Source organism: Canis lupus, chromosome X (genome assembly GCF_011100685.1).
Source record: "Canis lupus familiaris isolate Mischka breed German Shepherd chromosome X, alternate assembly UU_Cfam_GSD_1.0, whole genome shotgun sequence".
Lineage (NCBI taxonomy): Eukaryota > Metazoa > Chordata > Mammalia > Carnivora > Canidae > Canis > Canis lupus.
The window spans coordinates 38,946,058-38,969,954 of NC_049260.1; the positions used below are offsets into that span (position 1 = coordinate 38,946,058).

The following is a 23,897-nucleotide window of genomic DNA, read 5'->3' on the forward strand; positions in this document are numbered from 1 at the left end:
CCAAGCCGCCCTGCCCGGGCAGCAGCCGCCCCGGAGTGCGCTCCTCGCGGAGGCCATTATTTCCAGCGGTGCCAAAAGTGTGCGCCTTCTTCGGAGGGTGGAGGTCAGAGGCCGTGCGCCGCCTCCCGGCGACGCGATCCTTACCAGGCCCTGCGAGGCCCGGGACCCCCGGAGCGCGGGACTGCCGGGGCAGTGGTCTGGGCCCACCACCTAGCTCTCCGGAAGGCAAAGGCCGTACATGGCGTCCTCGCTCACTGCTCACGCTCGCCGCGGGCGGTGCCGGACCTCGCCCTTCCCCACCACTCCCCTCCCCCCGCGGCCCCCCACCCCCCCCATCCCGCCGCGGCTCCCGAGGTGACACGGCCCGGACCCTCCATTCTCTGCCCCACTGTATTTAACTAGCACAACCTAACCGCCTGCTGCCTTTCGGTGACAACCCTTCCCCCCCGACAGACGGGCCCAGCAGCCAACCACCGGCCAGAATTGGCCTGCGTCCCGCTCCCCGTCGGTGGCGGCCTCGGTGGGCGGGGCTCGGCAGCTAGCAAGTTGAGTGGAGCCACGGCTGACGTGAGTCAACAAAGGTCACGTGAGGCGAGCGGGCGGCGACGATTGGCCGCGCTGGCCGGGCGCTGAGGGGGGGTCACGGCGGCGGCGTGGGGTTCGCTGTGTGACACAATTACAACAACTTTGTGCTGGTGCCGGGGAAGTTTGTGTCTCCAACGGATCCCCCCCTTGCCCCCCAGCCCCGTGCGCTCCGGCCGTTCCCGCCGTCCCCGCCTGTGGCTGTCCCCCGCCCGCCCCCGCGATGTGACCCTACAGCCGAGCCGCCGCCGCTGCCGACCCGGGGGCTCCGCAGCCCCTGCCGCCGCCGCCTTCACCGCCGCCGCGTTGGGATTTTTCGTCGCTGCCGCCCGCGGCGGAGGAGGAGGTGGCGATAAAGTTGGTGTGCCGGTCCCGCGCGGAGATTGGGGACGTCGTTGCGGGCCCCGGCCCGGGGGGGGGTGTCGGCGTTGGAGTTGTGAATTCGCTGCGTTTCCATGAAATCCTGCGGAGTGTCGCTCGCTACCGCCGCCGCTGCCGCCGCCGCTTTCGGTGATGAGGAAAAGAAAATGGCGGCGGGAAAAGCGAGCGGCGAGAGCGAGGAGGCGTCCCCCAGCCTGACAGCCGAGGAGAGGGAGGCGCTCGGCGGACTGGACAGGTACGGGCCGCCGTCACCCGTCCGGTCGGCTCCGGACGGGCTGGCGCCGCTCTCCGGGGAGGCCCGAGCGCGGCTCGCCTCTGGCGGCGGCGGGGCGGGCACCCCGGGCTTGGCGCTCTCCGTGCCGTAGCGGCCGCCGGGGCCTCGGGCTCGGGCAGGGGTGGATCGGTGGCGTCCCCGGAGCTCTAACGAGCCGCATGTGTCTCTCCCCACAGCCGCCTATTCGGGTTCGTGAGGTTTCATGAAGATGGCGCCAGGACGAAGGCCCTACTGGGCAAGGTAAGGCAGCCCGCGGGCCGGAGCGCGGACACGATCTCTCCGGCCGGCGCCCGGCTCGCCCCGGGCCCCGCGGCCCGGCCGGCGCTCATTGTGGCCACGAACGATGGCCGAGGGGCTTCCGGAAAACTATTTCCTGCCTTTGCTCTTCCCCCACCCCCAGATACCTCGCTTGTACCCTTGCGAAATCGCTCTCTCTTCTTGTAGCTAGAGGAACAGAGGCAGCAAGCTTTGGGGCCCGAGCCCAACTGGGTCGACAAAATCGCCTCTCTTTTTACGGCGTTTTGGAGGTAGAGCGATGATGTCCGAGGTGCCTGATCACTGTCAAGGGATCGTAAATGTGTGCAGATTTCCCCAAATTTCTGACTTAACTTGCCTCCCGTGGTTTTTATTCTTTTCCTTCAGGCACGCTCTTCATAATGTCTACTGTTAACCAAACGTTTTGGGCTTTCCTGTGTCCCTGATCCCAGAAGGGGAAAGTTGCATGTAGTTTAGGGCGGTGAAGAGTTTGCATTGGGCTGTTGACATGCATCTCTACTGGTCTCTCTTTTACCTGAAGTTAGGTGACTTGTTTACTTTTTGGGTCTTTCTGCCATAGAAATCCGGCAGTTATTTGTGAATGTGTATTCTTCCTGGAGTCTCGTTTCCTATGTGTCTGACCGGGAAGGCTGGGGGGGGGGGGGATTCGGGGTGTGTTCTCTGTTTATTTGTGTGGAAAGTTGTTGGCACTGTCATTTAGTTAAGTAATGGCTGCTCCTATCGGCCCAAGATGGCGGGACAGGGTGGGAGGAGAAAGTGAAGGGGGGGTTTGGGGGGGAGGGAGGAGAGGTAAACATGGAAATAAATAGTAGCGATGAATAGGCCCTTCCTTCGGAGTGTAGCTCGATGGTGCTTAATAAAAATTGTCCAAGATGATTAGCATGTAGAATTCTTATACCCTTCTCAAGCTTGGAAGCAGCATTCATAAGCTTGGTAAATGCTTATCAACCTGTAGCACATTTAGTTGCCCATCCGTAAGCTGTTGAACAAAGGCTGTGGAGTCTCGATCTGTCTGCATCAGTTTGTCTCTCCTGACCAAAATATGATTGAAATGATATTTGTATGCTTTCTTAATTGAGGCCGTGGAACTTGGAGTGTGTGCGATAGGTGTTGCATCCGTTAGACATTTTCTTTTCAAGCTGAAATCAGTAGCTTTGCGTTTGACACCTAGCCTTATTGTTAGAATTGAGAAGGAAGTTTGAAATGATTAAAGCCTAAGCATTTTAGTCTTAAGTTGATTTTTTTTTTTTAAACTTAGTTGCCCTCAGTTTTTGTCTGTAGTTCGGTTTGGAAGAGTCACTAATTCCTCTTTATCTGTAATTAACTTCTGTTTTTATTTCAAAGTAACTAAGCGTAAGGGGTTTCAATCACAAATAATGACCAGAGAGCTAAACCGAATTGGCCTTTTCAGTAAGCCTAGTGCCTTTGACTGATACAGAAAACTTGAATTAAACTTTGGCGAAGTAGGTATTAATTAGTTTCATTAAAATTATCACTGGAAAAATGAGTAGTGACTAGCTCTGAAATGATTTAAGCATCAATAATTAAAACCTTAATTTTTTCTGAGTATTTAAAATATTAAAAATAATTACTGTCAAAGTTGTCTTTCCAAAAGATTAAATAAAATATTTAAATATAAGGAGCATCACTTTATTTTAGAGTGATTATTGCCAGCCTAATTGGGGGTTGGTAAAATTGCTTGCAAAGATAACACATTCGGAAAAGTTTGGCCAAATCTATTGCTTTTGGTTTACGATAATGAAGAAATGAAATCTGATGTTTTATGCAGATAATGTGTAAAATGCTGGCTGATGATTTCATGTCTCCGAATGCTCCTATTTAGTAGATTCACAGCGGATGGTGCTTAACACTGGATTTCAGATTGTAATACTGAATCCTGCGGTTATGTATTATTGTGTTTGAATTTTAGAGAACTCAACATTTTCAAATATTTTTGTGAAAATGTGTGTTACTTTCTTGATGTTTGAATGCAGTAATGTTATAAATGAGAAACTTGGAAAGCTTCATTGTGTTTTGGGGAAGAATTAAGCTTAATAAAATAATCTGATAAATTAAGTATTTCATGGAGCTGACGAAAAAAATTATTACTCAGGCTTTGTGCTTCTGAGGTCCTACCTATTTAGGTCAAGACTCATTAGCCTTAACAGTAAAACATTCTAGAGTATGTGCTTGCAACCTCACGCAATTCTTGTGAGCCTTAACATTTCCAGCGAAATGTGTAATGTAAAGCTTGACATTATATAACCTCGCACCTTGTGTTCAAATTGGATTCTGAATAGAATGAATGAGCTGGGGTCCTGCTTTTGGAAGTATTAAATTATTTAGTTTCACCCATCTTTTGAACAGTCCTGGGGAACAACAGACCTGTTTGTGTGTGTGTTTGTGTGTGTGTGTGTGTGTGTAATGTTGAGCTATGTTGGTTTCAGAATTCTTACTATCTGAGAGTTCTGAAAACAAGAGTTGGCTTTTCTTTGTTGGGGTTGGTTCAGGCTACTTACCTAGGGCAGGCAGGTAATGGAATTCAATAACTCCCAGAGTTCTCTTCTTAGCTGCTATTTATGTCCTGCCAGTCTTTCACCCCCCAACAAATTTAGTCTGCACCTCCTAGAACTTTCTGATTCAAAAGTAGTAATATAGGGACGCCTGGGTAATATAGTGGTTAAGCATCTGCCTTGGGCCCAGGGCATGATCCTGGAGTCCCACGATCGAGTCCTACATCAGGCTCCCTGTGTGGAGCCTGCTTCTCCCTCTGCCTATGTCTGTCTGTCTCTCATGAATAAAAAAAAAAAAAAAAAAGTTTTTTAAAAAAGAAAACAAGTAGTAATATCTAGGTTTCTTAACACTTTTATTCATATATATATAAAATTGGATTTTCATTCAGGTTTTAAAATTCAAATTTGTAGATGTAAAAAAAGATAACTGTTGACTTAAAAGATTTGGAAAGTTTTAAGCATTTAATAAGTGTCTTTTACTTGCCTCTAAACTTGTATGTTCTTTTTCCGGGTGTGACAATACTTAATCCAAACTGCTGATTTCTCTTAGTCTCTGTTTTTGTAAGATTCATTTGTATTAGACTCCTTAAAAGATTTTTTGTTTGTATGATCGCTATTTGATATACAGTGCTTGGGGTTTGGATTAGGAAAATAAATTAATAATATGGTATATTATTTTTGTAGTAATATCTTTATCTTTTTTTTTAAGATTTTATTTATTTATTCATGAGAGACTCAGAGAGAGACAGAGGCAGAGACACAGGCAGAGGGAGAAGCAGGCTCCATGCAGGGAGCCCGATGTGGGACTAGATCCCGGGACTCTAGGATCACACCCTGGGCCGAAGGCAGGCGCTATACTGCTGAGCCACGCAGGGATCCCCTCTTTAAAATATCCTTAAAAGATTGTAAACAGTAAGCGGTTGCTTAATCAGAGTTTGTGAAATACAGCATGATCTTGACCACTTTGCTCTTTAAATTAATGCTCACCATTACTCTTTTGGTAATATAATGATTCAAGATTCTTACATTTAAATTACAGTGGAGTTACTGAAAAGTATTAAGAAATAAAACATTTAAACAAATGAACTGTGGTGACTTTTAGTACATTTTTGAAAATATTTTGGGTTAATCTTGTTATCAGTTGGGAAAGGATTTGAATTAAAGTATCATATAGTAATATATAGCATACATATAGGAAAAATAAATAGAGTAATACTATAAGGTATATTTATAGTAATATAATGCTAAAGGGCTGAGGAATCTTCACATGTGTCAGGGAACTATTGCCTAAGTATATAGTTGTTCATTTTGAAGTATCTTTACATCATTTTTAAGTTTGTCCTGAATATTGTTTTATTGGAACTTCTATTTTTTTGTGATTCTATTTAGTAGAAAGATTATGTAGAATGCCTAGAAGTAGTTATGGATTGTTTACATTTAAAAATGTTCTTTTTTCCTAGGAGATAATTAGTATTAAAATTGGCATTTTTAATTTTTTGGTAATGGAAGTAGTTTAAAATCCATTAAAGCATATATTTTCCTAAATTTGATTTGCTTGCATGTAGATGGTAGGGGGGAATTATTAGGTCAGTCCTAGAGGTGGCTTATTTATACTATAATATTTAGAAGATTATGTGTAAAATTATGTTACTTTTTTTGTTTATAGGCACATAAAAAGATATATTCATTTCTAGTGCTAAAGAAGGTTTAGTGTTTGTGTTGCAAAAGTAACCACAGAATAATGTCATGCCCTGTGTTTAAGAATTAGATCTTAAATTTGATATATTTAAAAAATATTTTCTAGTTTGGAAGGTTACCTTCGTAGATAATTATAGTCATTCTTCACCTCAATAAAGTCTTATGCCATTAGTACATTTTTTCCTAAAATTCTGCTACATTCCTGGTAATAAAAGCTATGGAAAGAGATCACAGAAATGTTTGTGTATCTGGGCACAAATTAGAACTGTAGGAATATATAAACAGGTACTATTTAAGTTTGGTCATCTTTTTCACTGGATAGCTGTTTCTGTGGAATCAATTACAAGTTGAAATAACCAGGGAACATTTGACTGCCACCTCTAAATATTTTAGGTTAAGAAAAACTGCCCAAGTGATGGGTTTTTGTGACTTAGATGGTAAGGTGGAGTGATGGGCCACTTGTTTTAAACCAAAGTGAAGGTTCAGTGCTTGGCTAGCTATGGAGTAAAAAAATTGAAATCTGACTTTATTATGTAACATTTAGTTTTTATTTTGTATAGTACCAGTATTCTTTTGCAGATTTGAAAGGGTTTTTGTTAAGTTTATTTTTACTTTGAAACTCATTGTGATACTTTGAGCTCTTTGAAATTAATGACGTTAATGACTGATAACATTGTGCATTATTAATAATATTTTTGAAATGTGGTATCCAGAGAACTAATTTATGTTACAAAAACGCCACCAGATTGTCTAAGAATTGGAATGGTGGTTAGGTTATTTAGGGCCCACATATATTTATTTGTAGACTAGTTAATTAATGTAATTTATTTAATGAATGCAAAATTGATAGTATTATGTACTCATACTGAAGCTTTACACGTATCAGTTTTGCATATATTTTTTAAAGATTTTATTTATTTATTCATAGACACACACACACACACACACACACAGAGGCAGAGACACAGGCAGAGGGAGAAGCAGGCTCCATGCAGAGAGCCCGACGTGGGACTCAATCCAGGGTCTCCAGGATCACGCCCTGGGTTGCAGGTCGTGCCAAACCGCTGTGCCACCGGGGCTGCCCAGTTTTGCATATTGTTAAAGGTACATTAGAGCAACAAACATTGACTACATTAAATGCAAGTCTTCTGTGCAGGGAATGTAAAGATAATTTAGATATCCCTTGCCTGCATTGAAAACTTAAGCTCCTTAAGAGGAGTGAGGTAAGTATAAGGATAATGTAACATAGGAATGTCGGTGGTAAAAGAATAGTGTGAAGTGTCCTGAAAGTTTTATGATAAAGGTCAATTTAAGAAGTTAGAATGGCTTTTTGCCTGTTTGTTTTTTGGCCAACCATAGAAACCTTGATTAGCAGCAAGCAGGCACAAAAGCAGTCACAGGAACCTGTTTGGGAAGCTTGTGAAGTCCCAGCTCTTTGTCTTTGTAGGTAGTCTAACAAGAACCTTGCTGGTAAGGTGCATTGGAGGCACCTGTAGCAAGATGTCAGTGACAGTGGGCATTATCCCAGAATTACCTGGTGAGCAGTAGAACACAGGGCTGAATGAGACTCTCTTAGAGTACACGTACACTGTGTAGGGTATTGGGATCCTGGGTTTGTGGGTTCTTAAACCCTGTTTGTGCAAAGGTGGAGGGCCTTTACAGTATTTCTAGCCAAGCCACATTAACTTGATCATCACTCACTTCACCGAGGAAAACTTAACATTCAAAACCCCTTGTGCTACCTGACACATTCCAGGACTGACTGAAGTAAAGGCAGGAGAAACATCGCCTTTGCAGGATGCTATCCTGGCTCATGTCCGCATGTCTCTCATTGTTAGATTTAACTATTCTTGGACTGTGTATTCCTGATTTGGGAATTTAAAAAGTTAACAGCCTCTGGATTTTAGGTCATTAGAGTTAACTGATAGTTGCTAGTTTAAGCATCTGAGACCCACCATATTCTGATGTATTTTATTTTTTGAAAACATTTAATGAGAATTTTTATTATGTAACATACTCTCTCTCAGACATTTAAAACTAGATTATTTGATTAAATTTTTAGAGTATACTTGTGAGTTTAATGGAGGGTGGTATTTACATTTGTGAGATATTTCAGAATGGTGTCTGGGCTAGTTTAATTTACAGACAGCCTATTCCATGTTTCAACAGATTATACACTTTGAACACTAGACCCCAGGAAAAAAAGGACCCTTTCTGCTAGCTCCTCATGCCTGGGTACTTTTATGGACTGGACCTTTTTTCTCTGGATTCCTGGTGCTGGAGGTGGGTAGGCATTGATGGCTTCTGCAAAACAGTACTTGCTTTCTTGGATCCCCATTATCAGTTATTTACTCTTGGGGCAGTTGTAAATTGAGTTTCAAATTCTGCCCTAGGTTGGGCCTCAGTAGAATGGCTACTATTAATAGGATGAGGACTATTTCTTGTGTTTCCTGTAGGTGGTGTTTCTTTATTTGGCTGTTAGCAAGGAATCTTGTAATTTTGTTTAGGAAAACATGATTTAAAGTCAAATTTTAGTTTTTAGCAGATGTTGAAGGGATAATCTGTTGTGTGTTCTGTTCGATCTCTGATCTCATTTTATAGTAATATTTGTCTTTGTGTGGTTTCTTGGGATCACTCAAGGATGGGTCAATTTAAGAAGTTCTTTGACCAAGTTTTGGAAGGATACTCAATAAGTAAATAAAGGTCATCTTGGAGTACAAAACCGCTCTGGGATGAGGAGGAGGGGAGATTTTAAACTTTATAGATTTCTGTACTGCTATGTTTTTTTGTTTTTTACTTTAGACATGTATTACTGTACAAATAATACAGTAGGCATCCTGATAGTGAATACACCAGAATTACATTTTGGTTGATTAAAAATGGATTTTATTCTACTGTTTGTGTAGAGATAACTGTAAAGGCTTTGTCAAGTTGAGATACTTTTGAGCTTGATGGTCTTTAAGTGAGGCTAGAGGTGAATGAAGGGATGTACCTAACCTATTAGGTCCTATTTCTTTGCCTTTTAGGTAGCTTTGTGGTAAGTCACTATACAATCTTCCTTTTTTTAATTTTAAGATTTTATTTATTTATTGAGAGGCAAAGAGAAAGCAGGGGGAGGGGCAGAGGGAGAGAGAATCTCAGGCAGACTCCATACTGCATGTGGAGCAGGATGCAGCCCAATCTCATGACCCTGATATCATGCCCTGAGCTGAAATCAAGAATTGGACATTTAACTGACTGAGCCTCCCAGGCAACCCTGCAATCTTCATTTCAAACTTTATAGCATCTGTTTCTTTGATGACTTTCCTTTTGGGTCCCTTTTTGCCCAGGTTGGCATTTGGGACCTAGTAAGAACTATAATCTGGAAGTTTGGGAGTAATGCCTTATTTTTTATTTTTTTTATTTATTTATTTATTTTTTTTTATTGGTGTTCAATTTACTAACATACAGAATAACACCCAGTGCCCGTCACCCATTCACTCCCACCCCCCGCCCTCCTCCGGAGTAATGCCTTATTTGGATGGTTTTAGGGTTCTCAGCCAATTTGTGGGCTGTTTGCCACTTTTTTCTACTATCTTTTATTTGTTGTTGTTTTTTAATCCAGTTCTTCTTTTATTCTATCTTTTCTCTACTTTTCTACATTGCTAAAACTTGCCATTCTGTTAATGTATTTTCTGTAGTTTGATCTGTGGAAGTATTTTGTCTGTGTTAGAATAAATAAAAGATGCTGTTGTTAAGTTTGTTCTCAGGAAGAAGATTGGATTTTGTTATAATTAAGAGGTTTATATGATTCATCTAATACATTCTAATTTAGAACAATGGAAGAAACCCTTTTAGATAATGGATTGTTTTCAGGCTATGGATCTGTTACATTTTATCAGATCCTTTTCTTCTTTTTTCTTTTAAAGATTTTATTTATTTATTCATGAAAGACACAGAGAGAGAGGCAGAGGCATAGGCAGAGGGAGAAGCAGGCTCCATGCAGGAAGCCAGATGTGGAACTCGATCCCAGGACTCCAGAATCAGGTCCTGAGTCAAAGGCAGATGCTCAACCGCTGAGCCCCCCAGGCGTCCCAAGATCCTTTTCTTCTTTATTTTTTTATTTTTTTAATATTTTATTTATTTATTTATGAGAGAGAGAGAGAGAGAGAGGCAGAGAGGCAGAGACACAGGCAGAGGGAGAAGCAGGCTCCATGCAGGAAGCCTGACGTGGGACTTGATCCCGAGTCTCCAGGATCAGGCCCAGGGCTGAAGCCAGCGCTAAACCGCTGAGCCACCTGGGCTGCCCCCTTTTCTTCTTTAAAAAAGTTTGTTAGGGAAAGTTTCCAGTATTTTCAAAAGCAGAGAAAATCAACCAACCAGCCATCATTGATAATTACCCAGTTCAGCTGTTTTCAACTCATGATTAGTCTTGTTTCATCTATATTTTGCCCCTCACCCCCATTATTTTGAAGGAAATCTCAGGCATCAACCACATCATTTAATCCATAGTTATCGGTTTGCCTCTGAAACATAGGCACAACCCCCTTACTACATATAAAAATAATTTCTTAATAGCAAGTATTTTTTGAGCCTTGATTTTTTTGACGTATGGAAGAATTAGTTCTTTGGAAAACTAGTAGAAAACAGAAAATTAGCTGGATATATGTAAATTTGTATTTTAATATTGTGGAAGGATTCCATAATAGAATATTACACAATATGTGGCAAAAGAGATAATTTTGCCTAAGAACTTTGTGAATCTTAGTTGATTGAGTCTGGGTCATTTATACATTTAGGGGAAATTTGTTTTTAAGATACACTAGTTAAAATAAGTGTTTTAAGTTTTTGAAGTTCAAGTATCAGAATGAGAACTAGAAAAGCTTTTGGTTTTACTTGCTTATTACGTATTTACTGACCTGCTGTGGATGAGGCACTGTGCCAAGTCCTTGGGCAACAACTAAGACCTGGCCCCTGCCCCTGCAGTCTTTGGAGAAAAATGGCAAGACTGAGTGATCATATGTTGTAGTAAGTACAATAATCAAGATATCTGCAGAGTGTTATGAGCTCTCAAATGATAGAGTCAATAAAACATTAAAAAATTTTGATTATGGGTAGTTTAAGCAATACACAAAAATCCCAGCATCTTGGATCAGTTAATTTTGACTGGAGAAGTAAGTAGATGAGAGAAACTCCACAAAGATGTAATCTTTGGTCTTGGTTATCCAGCATGAGTAGAAGTTTATCAAGAGGAAGGAAAGGGCAAAGAGTTGGAGGTATGAAGTTAAATGGTGTTTGAGGAGTTGTGAAATAGTCTAGTGTTGGTGAGGGTGTCACGGTGGGATTAGGAGAAAGTATCTGAGCATGTGAAGGCCCATATCACTATAGGCAGGCCCTAGGAGGTTTTGGGAGGTCACTGAATTTAACTCTCTAATGAGGGAATTGACATAACCAGAAGTAGGTTTTATGGGAATGTTATTAGCTACAGTGAGATAAAGCAGAGGGGAAAGGATCCTAGTATTGTTGGTTAGATAGCAATGTATGGATTTAGGAGTAGAATTCTGCTTCTGCCACTTACTAGATGTGTGATCCTTGGACAGATTATTTCATCTTTCAGAGGCTCAGCTTTTTCATCTGTAAAATGGAAGTGGTAATAGATTTCTGGCAGGTGGTTGGTTGCATTTTGTGTTAGGAAAGAAAATGCTTGGCATTGGGCCTAGCATGGAAGGTGCTCAGTACAAGATACATGTTATCATCATCTTGGGAAAGACCGTTAAGTTTAAACTAAGGCTGTAGTTTAGGAGTGAGGGGTGGAGATAGAGGCAGATTTGGAATCTCTGGTAAAGAATCCTAACATCTCACTACTTTGGTTTTCTTTCACCACATCTGTCTCCTTTCTAAGGAGACTCTGTTCTAGATTTTCTTTACTCACTCTGCCTCCAATTTGCACATAAACTTGACTGCCACTTGATTACTTGGGCATCTTGAAGGCACCTTAAACTGAACATATGCAAACTGAATTTATCATCATCTTTGATATTTCATATCTTAATGAATGGCACTTAACCATTACCTTTGCCAGAAACCTTGGAGTGATTCTTGACTCCTTTTTCTTAGCTTATAAAGTCCTAATAGTTCGCCTAGGTTGTCATTTCTACATCTTAAATTTCAAGTCTGTTTCTCTCCATTCTTACTGCTATTATTCTAATTGCAGCCATGATCCTATCTTTGACTTTTGAAATAGCTTCATATAGTTTTTTTGAATATGTATACTTGTGCATAGTATAGTACAAAATTTAAAAGTTATGAAGGGTGTTAACAGTGAAAAGAAAATCCCCCTCCCACACCATCTCCCAGTTATTTTGTTCCTTTTATCAGGCAGCCACTGATAAAAGACATTGGGTAACTTCATGTTTCAACACATATACAAGCATATTCCATTGTATTCTCCTCCTCCCCCACACAGATGAGGTCATAGCGTATACCAGTCATTAAAATACTTTGTTAATTTTACTGTTTGCTGTATGAAAATGTTAATAGTTTCTATGTTGAATTGTCTTGGGTTTGAGAGTTCTCTCATTCAGTGAGATGTTGATGAGGGGATCGATTTGGTTTTTTTTTAATTCTTTTGATTTTGAGGTTCTGTTACTCCCTTTATACATGGTATTGAGGGTAGAGAATTTTCAACATGTGTAAGTCTTCTTTTTTTTAAGATTTTTATTCTTATTTATTCACGAGAGATACAGAGATATAGAGAGACAGAGACATAGGCATAAGGAGAAGCAGGCTCCATGCAGGGAGCCCGATGCGGGACTCCATCCGGGGACTTCAGGATCACGCCCTGAGTCAAAGGCAGACAGACGCTCAACGGCTGAGCCACTCAGGCGTCCCAACATGTGAAAGTCTTAATTGAAAGTATGTTCATGTGTGTTTTCTTAAGTTGCTTAATTTTATATGCTGTGAAATGTGAATTGGAATAATTGGCAAATTTTGCCTTCATATTGGTTTTATTAGTATGACTATCAGGCTCTGTGATTATTAACTTAATTCACTCCCTGAATGTTTATAGAAGTAGCCACAGTTTATACTTCATAATATTGTATTTGCAGGAGTGAGTCATTTCCTTGGTTTATTCTTGTTTTTATTATAGAAAAAGAAGAATAGGTAAACTTACATTCTTGATTAGTCGAAAACAGCATAGGGCTTAGTGTGTTAACTTACTTCATGGCAGAATATCTTTATTTTCATTTATGAGTGACTGGTGTTAGAACTAGAACAGTAGTACTTTATTTCTTGGGGGTCTTTAGCCCTTTTGGGTCAGTGTAGCTGCATACATTTTGTATATGATTTCAGGGAGTGTATGGACCCCTTTTAAGCCTAACTGTGGACTCCATTACTTTTAGTTTGTGTAGTTTACTTACTCTTGGATAGAGGGGTAGAGGTATTAATGATGGGAGTATACTGGGAAGAAAGGAAAGCTTTAGAACCACTGGGTTGGTTAGGCTTAGATGGCATGGATTTTTACCACACAGTTTGTGGTATTCTATGACCACATATTTTCTCAAATTCTTATCTACTGGTTATTTTAAGGTTACTAGGGGAAGAGAATATGGATAGATCTCTAGAGAACTTATTGCTCTAACTGGAAAAATAGCTGTATGCACATGCCCTGTTAACATAGTTAATATGCTTTAGTATTGTTTCTTCAGTCTGGGTGCTCAAAATGTTGGTTTGGTTGGGAGGTTGTATGATATACTGGGAAGAACAATGTGTTAGAAAACTGAAGACCTGAGTTTTAGGGTCTGCTGCCTTCTCTAGTCAAGTTGCTTAATTCATATGTTCCCAGTTTTACCATCTCTTAGATGAAAGGCTGGGAATTAAAACTTTCAGTGACTAGCACCAGAATTCTAGGTGACTATTCATTTGAGTTTTTAGAATTGACCCAATTCTTTAAGATTTTGACCCAGAAGGAAGGCACAATGGAACTTTGTTTTAGATAGTAATTTTCTTTTGATTTCAGCCTCAAGCCTTCAGCATCAGAAACCAAATGAATGCAGGCACTTAATAGAACTGAGCGTTGTATGTTTTTGTCAATCTGGTATGATTAACCATTCAATTAGTCTTTGATTGGAAAGTTGGTCTTATTTATTATTAATGGTTAGTGTTTTGACTTCTCCAAACTGCTGCTTATAATTGGGGCTATAATATTTTAGATCAGATCCGGTATTTCTAATTCTAGAAGATGGGTGTCCTCACTGGGACTGTTTGCTAAGAATTCATGTAACAGGGCTAAATGAATTCTCATGTGCATTGGTAAGAAAAGTCACATTGAAGGGGTGCCTGGGTGGCTTAGTCGGTTAAGCGTCTGACTCTTGATTTTGGCTCAGGTCATGATCTCAGGATCACACTGGGCATGGAGCCTGTTTAAGATTCTCTCTCTTCCTCTGTGTCCCCCACATCACCCCCCAAGCCCCCGCTCATGCTTGTTTGCTCACTCTCAAAAAAAAAATTACATTGATAACTATGTACTATTAGGTGTTGGGTATTTATTTGGGTGTTATAAAAATGAATAAAGCCCCGTGATTTCCTTGAGAGTAGTAAGAATTACTTGGCATTAGTGGGGCATTTTGTGATCTATTGAATGTAGATTTTTATTGTTTGATTTTGCTGTGTGTGTGTGTGATTATGTTTTTATTATAAACCTCAGTTAAAAAGATAGATTTAGGTTTTTTTTAGAGATTTTATTTTATTTATTTGACAGCGAGCAAGCAAGCATGTGCAAGTGCTCCAGAGAGCACAACTGATGGGGGGAGGGGGCAGCAGAGGGAGAGGGAGAAGCAGGCTCCCCGCTGAGCAGGGACCCTGATGCCAGGCTCGAACCCAGGACCCTGGAATCATGACCTGAGCTGGAGTTGGATGCTTAACCGACTGAGCCACCCAAGTGCCCCGAGAATTGGATTTTCTTAAAGAGAAACTTTTTGTTTTAACCGTCTTTCAAAGAGGATAAACATAAAATGAAGTGGGCTTCTGCTACTGAAGTTTAAATTTGCTCATTGACACTACGTGGCCACGTTGTTATAGATAGCATTCAGACATCAAAGGATAACTTTTAATGTTATCTGTAAAGATTACCCAACCCTTAAAGAGTCATGATTCTATGAAAAGAGGTAACTGATGGGTCCTGGTGGATTTTTTTTGGCTCTTGCTTTGTCTTGTTGGACTTGGGTGTCCTTACAAAAATGGACATCACATTACAGATTGGATATTACGAATACATTTTTGTTAAGTGGAAATTCTTTTCTATTGGCTTTTTAAAAAGTTGACTTTATTTTGGGATAATTATAGATTGATGTGAAGTTGTAAGAAATGATAGATCTAGTGTACCCTTTACCAAGTTTCTCCCAATGGTAGCATCTTGAAAAAGTATAATACGATAAATATCACGACCAGAATATTGACATTGACATAATCAAGATAAAGAACTGTTCCATCACAAGTATCTGTCTTGTTGCTAGCTTATAGCCACGCTCTCCCCCAACTCCCATTCCTAACCCCTGGCAACTACTGATCAGTTCTTCATTTCTATAATTTTGTCATTTGAAAGGTGTTATATAAATAGGATTATACAGTATGTGTCTTTTAGGATTGCCTTTTTTCACTCAACAGAATTCCCTGGAGATTAATCCAAGTTGTATGAATCAATAGTTTGTTCCTTTTTATTGCTGAGTAGTACTCCATGGTATTAATGTTACCACATTTTCTTTATTTACTTGGGAAGGACATTGAGTTATTTTTCGTTTTTGGCTATTGCGAATAAAGCTGCTGTGACCATTTGTGTACAGGTGTTTTTGTGAACATAAGTTTTCTGTGGGATAAATAAATACCCAAGAGTGCAGTTGCTGATAGTTAGTAGCATGTTTAGTTTTATTTAAAAACCCCCACGGGATCCCTGGGTGGCGCAGTGGTTTAGCGCCTGCCTTTGGCCCAGGGCGCGATCCTGGAGACCCGGGATCGAATCCCACATCGGGCTCCCGGTGCATAGAGCCTGCTTCTCCCTCTGCCTGTGTCTCTGCCTCTCTCTCTCTCTCTCTCTCTGTGTGACTATCATAAATAAATTAAAAAAAAAATTAAAAAAAAAAAACCCACCAAACTGTTTAAACTGTTTTCTAGAGCAGCTCTACCATTTTATATTTCCATCAGCAGTCCCCACCTGTGTTCCAGTTTCATTGTATCCTTGCCAGCACTTAGTGTTACTACTATTTTTTATGACATTCTAATAGGTATATAGTGATAGTTTATTGTGGTTTAAATTTACATTTCCCTCATGGCTAATGATGTTGAACATCCATTATGTTCCCTATTTTCTATCTGTAGAGCCTCTTTGGTGAAATACTTGTTCATGTTTTTTGGATTATTTATTTGAGACTTTTTTTTTTTTTTTAAGATTTTATTTTTTATCTGATAGAGCACTAGGAGGAGAAGCAGTAGGCATAAGGAAAAGCAGGCTTCCTGCTGAACAAGGAGTGAGATGCCAGGCTTAGTCCTAGGACCCTGGGATGATGACCTGAGCTGAAGACAGGTGCTTAACCAACTGAGCCACCCAGGTGCCCCTTTTTGAGACTTCTTTTTCTCTGATGTAAAATCAGTGTTATAAATATACCTTTCCTCACTACTTTAGCTGTGCCCCATGTTCATACATACTGTATTTTCATTCAGTTCTATGCATTTTTAGGTTTCTTCTGAGCTTTCTTCTTTGATCCATGGAATATTTGGTAGTGTGTTGTTCAGTTTTTAAGTATTTGGAGATTTCTCTGTTTTCATTCTGTTAGTAATTTTTAGCTTGGGTCCATTATGATTAGGGAATTTACTCTGTATAATTTCCATTCTCTTATATATTTGTTGGCATCTGTTTTATGACCCAGGTTATGGTTTATCTTGGTGTCTGTTTCATGGGTGCTTGAGAAGAATGAATTCGGCTGTTGGGAGTGTTGTATGCATGACAATTAGATCCTATTGGTTGATTGTATTCAGTTCTTCTATGTTACTTATTTTGTGTCTAGCAGTTCTGTGAATTGCTTAAAATGTGTTGATAAGTCTTCACCTATAATTGTGGTTTTGTCTGTTTTCTTTTTTAAAAATATTTTATTTATTTACTCATGAGACACACACAGAGAGAGAGAGGGGCACAGACACAGGCAGAGGGAGAAGCAGGCTCCATGCAGGGAGCCCGACATGGGACTTGATCCTGGGTCTCCAGGATCATGCCCTGGGCCGAAGGCAGGTGCTAAACTGCTGAGCCACCCAGGGATCCCCAGTCTATTTTCTTTTTATCAGTTTTTGCTTTTTGTACCTCAAGGCTCTGTCATTTGATGTGTACACATTTAAGATTGTCACATCTTCTAGTGGGTTGATAACCTTTATCGTTATGTAACGTCTGTCTTACTAAAATTACTGGTAATTTTATTTGCTCTGAGGTTCACTTTATCTGATAGTAATGTAGCCATTTTTTTTAATGAATGTTTACATGATATGTCTTTTTCCATAACTTTTACTTTAAATCTACCTATTATCATTGCATTTACAGTGATTTTTTTTTGTGGACAGCATATTGTCAGATCATTTAAAATATTCTTTCAACCTCTTTTTTATTTTTTAAGATTTTATATATTCACTTGAGAGAGTGTGTGCACGTGTGTACATGAACAGGGGGAGTGACAAAGAAAAAAGGAGAAGCAGATTCCCTGTGGAGCCAGGAGCCCCATGTGGGCTCCATGCAAGGATCCTGTGACCATGACCTGAGCCAAAGGCTGACGCTTAACCAGCTGAGCCACCCAGGTGCCCCACAATTTCTCTTTTTAAATAGGTGTATTTAGGCTACACTTAGGGTAACTACTGATATATTAGGGCATAAGTCTGCTAATTTATTATTATTTGTTCACTCTGTTTCTTATGTCTTTTTTTTTTTTTTTTTTTTTTTAGATTTTATTTATTTATTAGAGAGAGAGAGAGAAAGATTGATTGAATGAACCAGCAGGGGGAGCGGCAGGCAGAGGGAGAGGGAATAGCAGACTTCCCTGCTCAGCAGGGAGCCTGATGTGATTAGGGGCTTGATCCTAGGACCTTGGGATCATGACCTGAGCTGAAGGCAGATGCTCAACTGAGCCACCCACGCTCCCCTCTCATGTCTTATTTATTATCTCCTTATGGGTTATCTGGGTATATATTTGGGTTTTATCTTGATTTGTTGTATTTTTAGGTATATTTCTTTTTTTAAAATTTAATTTATTTATTCAAGACAGAGACAGAGAGAGAGGCAGAAACATAGGCAGAGGGAAAAGCAGACTCCCTGCTGAGCAGGGAGCCCATGCGGGGCTTGATCCCAGGACCCTGGGATCACACCCTGAGTTGAAGGCAGACACTCAACCACTGAGCCACCACAAGGCATCCCTAGGTATATTTCTTTGTATAGATTTCTTGCTTGCTCTAGGTATACAATATTCATATGTAAATTATCATAGTCTTCAGGTATAGATATTTTACTACATTGAGTGTAGTGCAGAAACTTTATTTCTGTTTAGGTCCTTTTCCTCTCTCTACTTTAAAATATAATTTCTTTCTCTATATAACATTGAACATCACGTGAGATGGTCTGATAAATTTTGCTTCAACCAGCAAATAGGATTTATGAAGCTCAAGTGTAGTGTCATAGTCTATTATACTTAGCCCTAATTTTACCTATTCCAGTGTTCTTTTTCCTTTCTGAAGTCCCAGCTGCCTAATGCTTTCATTTCCTTTTAGAGAACTTTTCAAACCATTCTTTTAGGGTAGGTTTGCAAGCATCAAATTCTCTTATTTTTTCTGGGATTATCTTTATTTCCCTTCATTCCTGAAGGGTATTTTAGCTGTATATAGAATTCACAGTATACAGTTCATTTCTTTCAGTATGTGAAAAATGTTGGCCTATTTCCTTATGTTCCCTATGGTTTCAGATCAGAAATTTGCTGTCATTTGAATTGATGTTCCTCTATAAGTAATGGATCATTTTTCTCTGCTTTTAAGAATGTCTTTAGGCTTCAGGAGTTTAATTATGATATATTTTGGTGTGGACGTCTTTAGTTTTATTTTATTCAAGGTTCACTCAACTTTTTCTACCTGTGGATTAATGTGTTTCACCAAATTTTGGAAATTTTCATCCATTGTATCTTCAGATGCTTTTCAAACTCACACTCTTCTGGGAATTTGATAAAGACCTTTAACTATTGTTTTTGTCCCATATATACCAGAAGCTCTGTACTTTTTCAGCCTATTTTCTTTCTTGTTTAGGTTAGCTAAATTCTATTGATCTTTTCACTGACTCTGTTGTCTTATTTGCATTCTACTGCTGAGCTCATTCAGAGTTATTTTGGTTGTTATATTTTTTACTTTTATACTGTAAAAGGCTTTTTTCCCTGAGATTTTCCATTTTTTCATTTATTTCAAGAGCAGCTGTATTTGCTCATTGAAGCATTTTATGTTGACTATTTAAAATCCAAGATAATTCACTCAAAACCTGGGTCATCTCAGTGTTGGATTTGTTGATTGTTGTTTCTTATTGACATCATACTTTTCTGGCTTTGGGCATAGTGAATGATTTTTCATTGTATCCTGGACATTTTATTTATTTATTTATGATTTTATTTATTTATTTGAGAGAGAGAGAGAGGCACGCAGAGACACAGGCAGAGGGAGAAGCAGACTCCAATGCAAGGGAGCCTGACATGGGACTTGATCCCGGGTCTCCAGGATCAGGCCCTGGGCTGAAGGTGGTGCTAAACCGCTGAGCCACCCGGGCTGTGGTATCCTGGACATTTTAAATGTCATTAGAATTCTTGATCCTATTCTTTTCTTTTTAAATAGGCAGCCTCCTTGTTTAGGTGTAGTGCAAGGGCTAGGGTAGGTGTTCAGCTTCTCACTGGGCCCTACAGACAACCATTCTAGCAAAAATAGAACACTAAGTCGTACTGTCTTGGTGCAGACTGATGGGATGTAAGTTCAGCTTTTCCCTTGTCCTTACTGACATCTTCTGACATCTTCTTGGTAAAAGATGGCACCAGTTTACACTACTTTGTTGCCTCTGAGTGAGAGGTATAAGATCAGCTTCCTGATGGGACATGCTTCCCCAGCAAGAGAGAAGTGGTGGGCTCTTACCATTCTGATGATGCAGGGTGGAGCAGAAGCTTTCTACTTTGTGCCACTTCCCTGAGTTGATGCCAGGTGCGGGGTGGTGGAAGCTCATCTCCCTCTGGGCACCACTGGCACCAGAGAATGGGAGAAGTGGATTGTCAGCTACGTTGTCTTGCTTGGCTTCATTTAGTCTCACTGCCGAGTGGGTATGGAGATTCAGCTCTCCACTTGTCCCTGCTGACATCAGGGATGGGAGAGTGGAATGCTGATTGGCTTCAACTCCCCACCTTGTTCAGTCTTGTTGATGCCATTTGAGGCTGCAGGTTCAGCTTCTCACTGGTTCCTGTAGGCTGCAGGTTCAGCTTCTCACTGGTTCCTGTTGACACCAGACATGCATGTGCATGTGAGAGTGGTGAAGTATAGTGGTAGCTAATCCTGTCTCACACAGCTTTGTTAAGTCTCTTTGCTGCTGGGTGGTGGAGGTGGCCCAACTTGCCTTTGATACTGCTAACATTACTTTAAATGAGGGAATCTGAGCACCACTTGTTTCCACTGGGTGTTGGGTATGGAAGATCAGCTCTTCATTTAGCCTTGCCACTAACCCAGCAGGGTTATTGGAGTCCACCCCCCTCCTTCTGCTGGGCCTGAAAGATCAGCTTCCTATTTAGCTTCATTCATACTAATAGGGAAATTGGGCACCCCTGTATGGAGAATAGAAGATGAACTGCCTGTTTTGTCCTGCTAAAGCTATTTGGTTTGACACCACCTCCTCCCTACTCCGGAAGATTAAGCTGCATGCTTGGCCCCACTGAAATGGAGGGTTCACAACGTGTACATGTTTGTTTATGCGGATCTTCTATTGGTCTTTGGCTGGAATATGGTGGGTATTACTGAAAAGGTTTCTGTTGGTAAGCTATCCTTTTCTCAATCCTTTGGTTAGGAGGAAAAGGCTTTTCTTAGAGCTTATATTTCTTTATGACTGTCGTATTGGATTGGGGGGCTTCTGAAGTAGCACCTCGGCCCAGAAATATGAGAGGCAGTAAGAAACTTAGGGAACTCACTGCCTTGTCATTCCTCAAGTCCTGATGTCTATAGGAACTCTACTGCCTTTTTTCCACCTATCAGACACTTCTCACACTTGTTTGTTGTGTTATGTCTAGGACTTTTTAGTTGTGAGGGGAACAGTCTGGGAGGAATGAAGCTATTATATTTTGGCAGAACTGGCGTTGACTCTTTTTTTAATAGAAAAAAAATTGAAGTATAGTTGACACAGTGTTACATTAGTTCCCAGTGTACATTAGTATAGTGATTTGTCAACTCTATACCTTATGCTAGGCTTGCAAGTGTAGCTAGTCTGTCACCATACAGTGCTATTATAATATCATTGGCTATATTCCCTATGCTGGATCTTTCATCCTTGTGACTTACTCATTCCATAATTTGAAGCCTAAACCCATTTTGCTTGACTTCCCAACCCCCCTTTCCTTTGGCCACTGCCAGTTCTCTGTGTTTAAGTCTTCCCCTAACTTTTACAGTGCAGTTGACCTTTGAACTATGGGGTTGATGGTTAGGGGTGCTGACCCCCTATGCAGTTGAAAATCCACACAAATTCTTGATTCCCCCTAAAATGTTAACTGCTAGTAATCTGTTGACTGGAAGCCTTACCAATAACATAAACAGTCATTTAACACATGTTTTGTATGTTATATGTATTACATACTGTATTTTTACAATAAAGTAAGATAGAGAAAAGATGTTAAAATCGTAAGGAAGAGAAAATACATTTATAGTACTCTGTTGTATTTACCCAATAAAAATCTGTATACGTGAACCCATGCAGTTCAAATCTGTGTTGTTCAAGGGTCAATTGTGATTCAAGTTTAAATTGTGAAATTTTTTTTTTACCTAAAGATATTAGGTCATGAATGAAGTAAGTCTTAAAATTAAATTTGTAGGGACATCCTAACTTCAGTGATTTTAGTGATCATAATGTGATTCTCAATTACAAAGCTATTACCTTCTGTCAAGGCTTGACCTATGGCTGTTATTTGGTGGGACAAGGTTTAAATACAGTGCTTTTGAACATCAAATGCTTTGTTACATTCTTTAAAGGAAGTACATATTTATATATATAGAAACTAAAAGATAAGCTGGGTTTTAGCAGAATCTCACTGTTCTGGTTTGCCGTCAGATAGCAGTTTGTTCCTCTTTAGTTTCCCATCCCAAATATACCAGTACAACAAAACATTTTATTCCTTGTGCCATATCAAGGCCAGCAAAACCAAACCAAATCCCTTAACCAAATTCTTAAAAATACTTAAAATAGGAAAAGTGATTCAGAAGTTTTTTAGGAGGAAGAGGATAGGTGGTATATATGTTTCCCTAGAATCTCAAATGAAAATAGTTAAGTGGAAACTTCCTAGGTTGGCATCAGTCCACCTTAGGCAGAGGATAACTAATTTCAGTGATATACATGTTACAAAATGCTACAATATCAAAATGAGGGGACTTTTATAATTCTTTCTAGCTATAAATTCTGTACTTTTGTCCTTTCTGTTAATCTGTTGAGCTTGTTATAGTGCAATTTGTATAGAAACAAACTTGATTTTTTTAAAATAGGAGTTTTTCTTAAAATAAGTTTTAGCTCTTATTTAAGCAGTAGTTTTCTGTGTAATATGCTAATCATAATGAAGAATTGTGCATTCTTCTTTGATCTCTTATTTTGGATTGTGTTAATTTCCATGTATTTGTGAATTTCCCTATTTTTTTCGTAACTAAATTCTAATTTCATTCCATTTTGATTACAGAATATAGCTGTTATGATTTTTTAAAAAGATTTTATTTATTCATGAATGACAGAGAGAGGCAGAGACACAGGCAGAGGGAGAAGCAGGCTCCCTGTGGGGGAGTCCAATGTGGAACTCGATCCCAGGACTCTGGGATCATGCCCTGAGCTGAAGGCAGATGCTCAACCACTGAGCCACCCAGGCGTCCCCTGTTAAGATTTTTTAATCCTATAAACTTACTGAGACTTGCTTTGTGGCTTATCCTGGAGAATATTCTATGTGCACTTGAGTAGAATGTGTATTTTGTAGTTGGGGGAGGTGTTCCATAGATGGCTTTTCAGTCTTGTTGGTTTATAGTGTTCTATTCAGGTCTTCTATTTCCTTATTGATCTATTGATTATTGAAAGTGGAATATTTCAGTCTTCAACTATTGTTGTCTACTTTTCTCAGCTTTTGCTTCAGGTAATTTGAGTTCTATTATTTGCATATTTGTTTTTAATTGTTATATCTTCTTGATAAATTGGCCCTTTTTGTCACCATAGCATGTTCTTTATCCCTAATAACAATATTTGTCTCAAAGTATATTTTGTCTGATGTTAATATAGCCACTCAAGCTCTATTTTGGTTACTGTTTGTATGGTACATATTTTTTCATCCTTTTAATTTTATCCTATTTTGTCCTTGAATCTAAAATGTGTCCTTTTTTAGGAAGCAAATAGTTGGATCATGCTTTTTTATCCATCCAGCAATCTTTCTACCTTTTAATTGTGTTTACATTTTATGTGATTACTGTTAAGGTTGGGTTTATACCTGCCATTTTGCTATTTGTTGTCTTTGTGTTATTTTTAATCTCTCTTCCCCCATTGCCATCTTTTTGTGTGTGTGTTAGGATTTTCCAGTGTATCATTCTAATTCCCCTTTGTTACTTTTATCATGTCACTTTTTTTTTTTTTTTGTATTTGCCCTGGAACTTAAAACCAGTTTCATTAATACTGGCTTAATTTTAGTTGGATACAGAGACTTTTCTCCTCTACAGCTTCATTTCATCTCCCCTCCTTTGTGCTATTATGGTCATATGTTACATCTTTGTAAATTGTGTTCCCATCAACACAAATAAATGATTATTGCTCTATTGAGAGTCTTTTAAATCATATAGGACAAAAACAATTTAATGAAAAATGCATTTATACACTTTTTATATTTATCTAGGTAGTTACCTTTACTGGTATTATTTATTTTTTTCTT

The 23,897-nt window shown here is 39.7% G+C and overlaps 1 protein-coding gene across 2 annotated transcripts in view; it reads left to right on the forward strand.

Moving 5' to 3' along the window:
- Positions 1-667: 667 nt before the first annotated feature.
- KDM6A (lysine demethylase 6A) overlaps positions 668-23,897 on the forward strand; it is a 213,940-nt gene continuing 190,710 nt past the window's right edge. For both annotated transcript variants that reach the window (NM_001197185.1, NM_001197186.1), the window contains exons 1-2: positions 668-1,198; positions 1,414-1,477. In NM_001197185.1, coding sequence (NP_001184114.1) covers positions 1,038-1,198; positions 1,414-1,477 — 225 coding nt within the window. In that variant the 5' untranslated portion in view covers positions 668-1,037. The remainder of the gene's footprint in view (positions 1,199-1,413; positions 1,478-23,897) is intronic.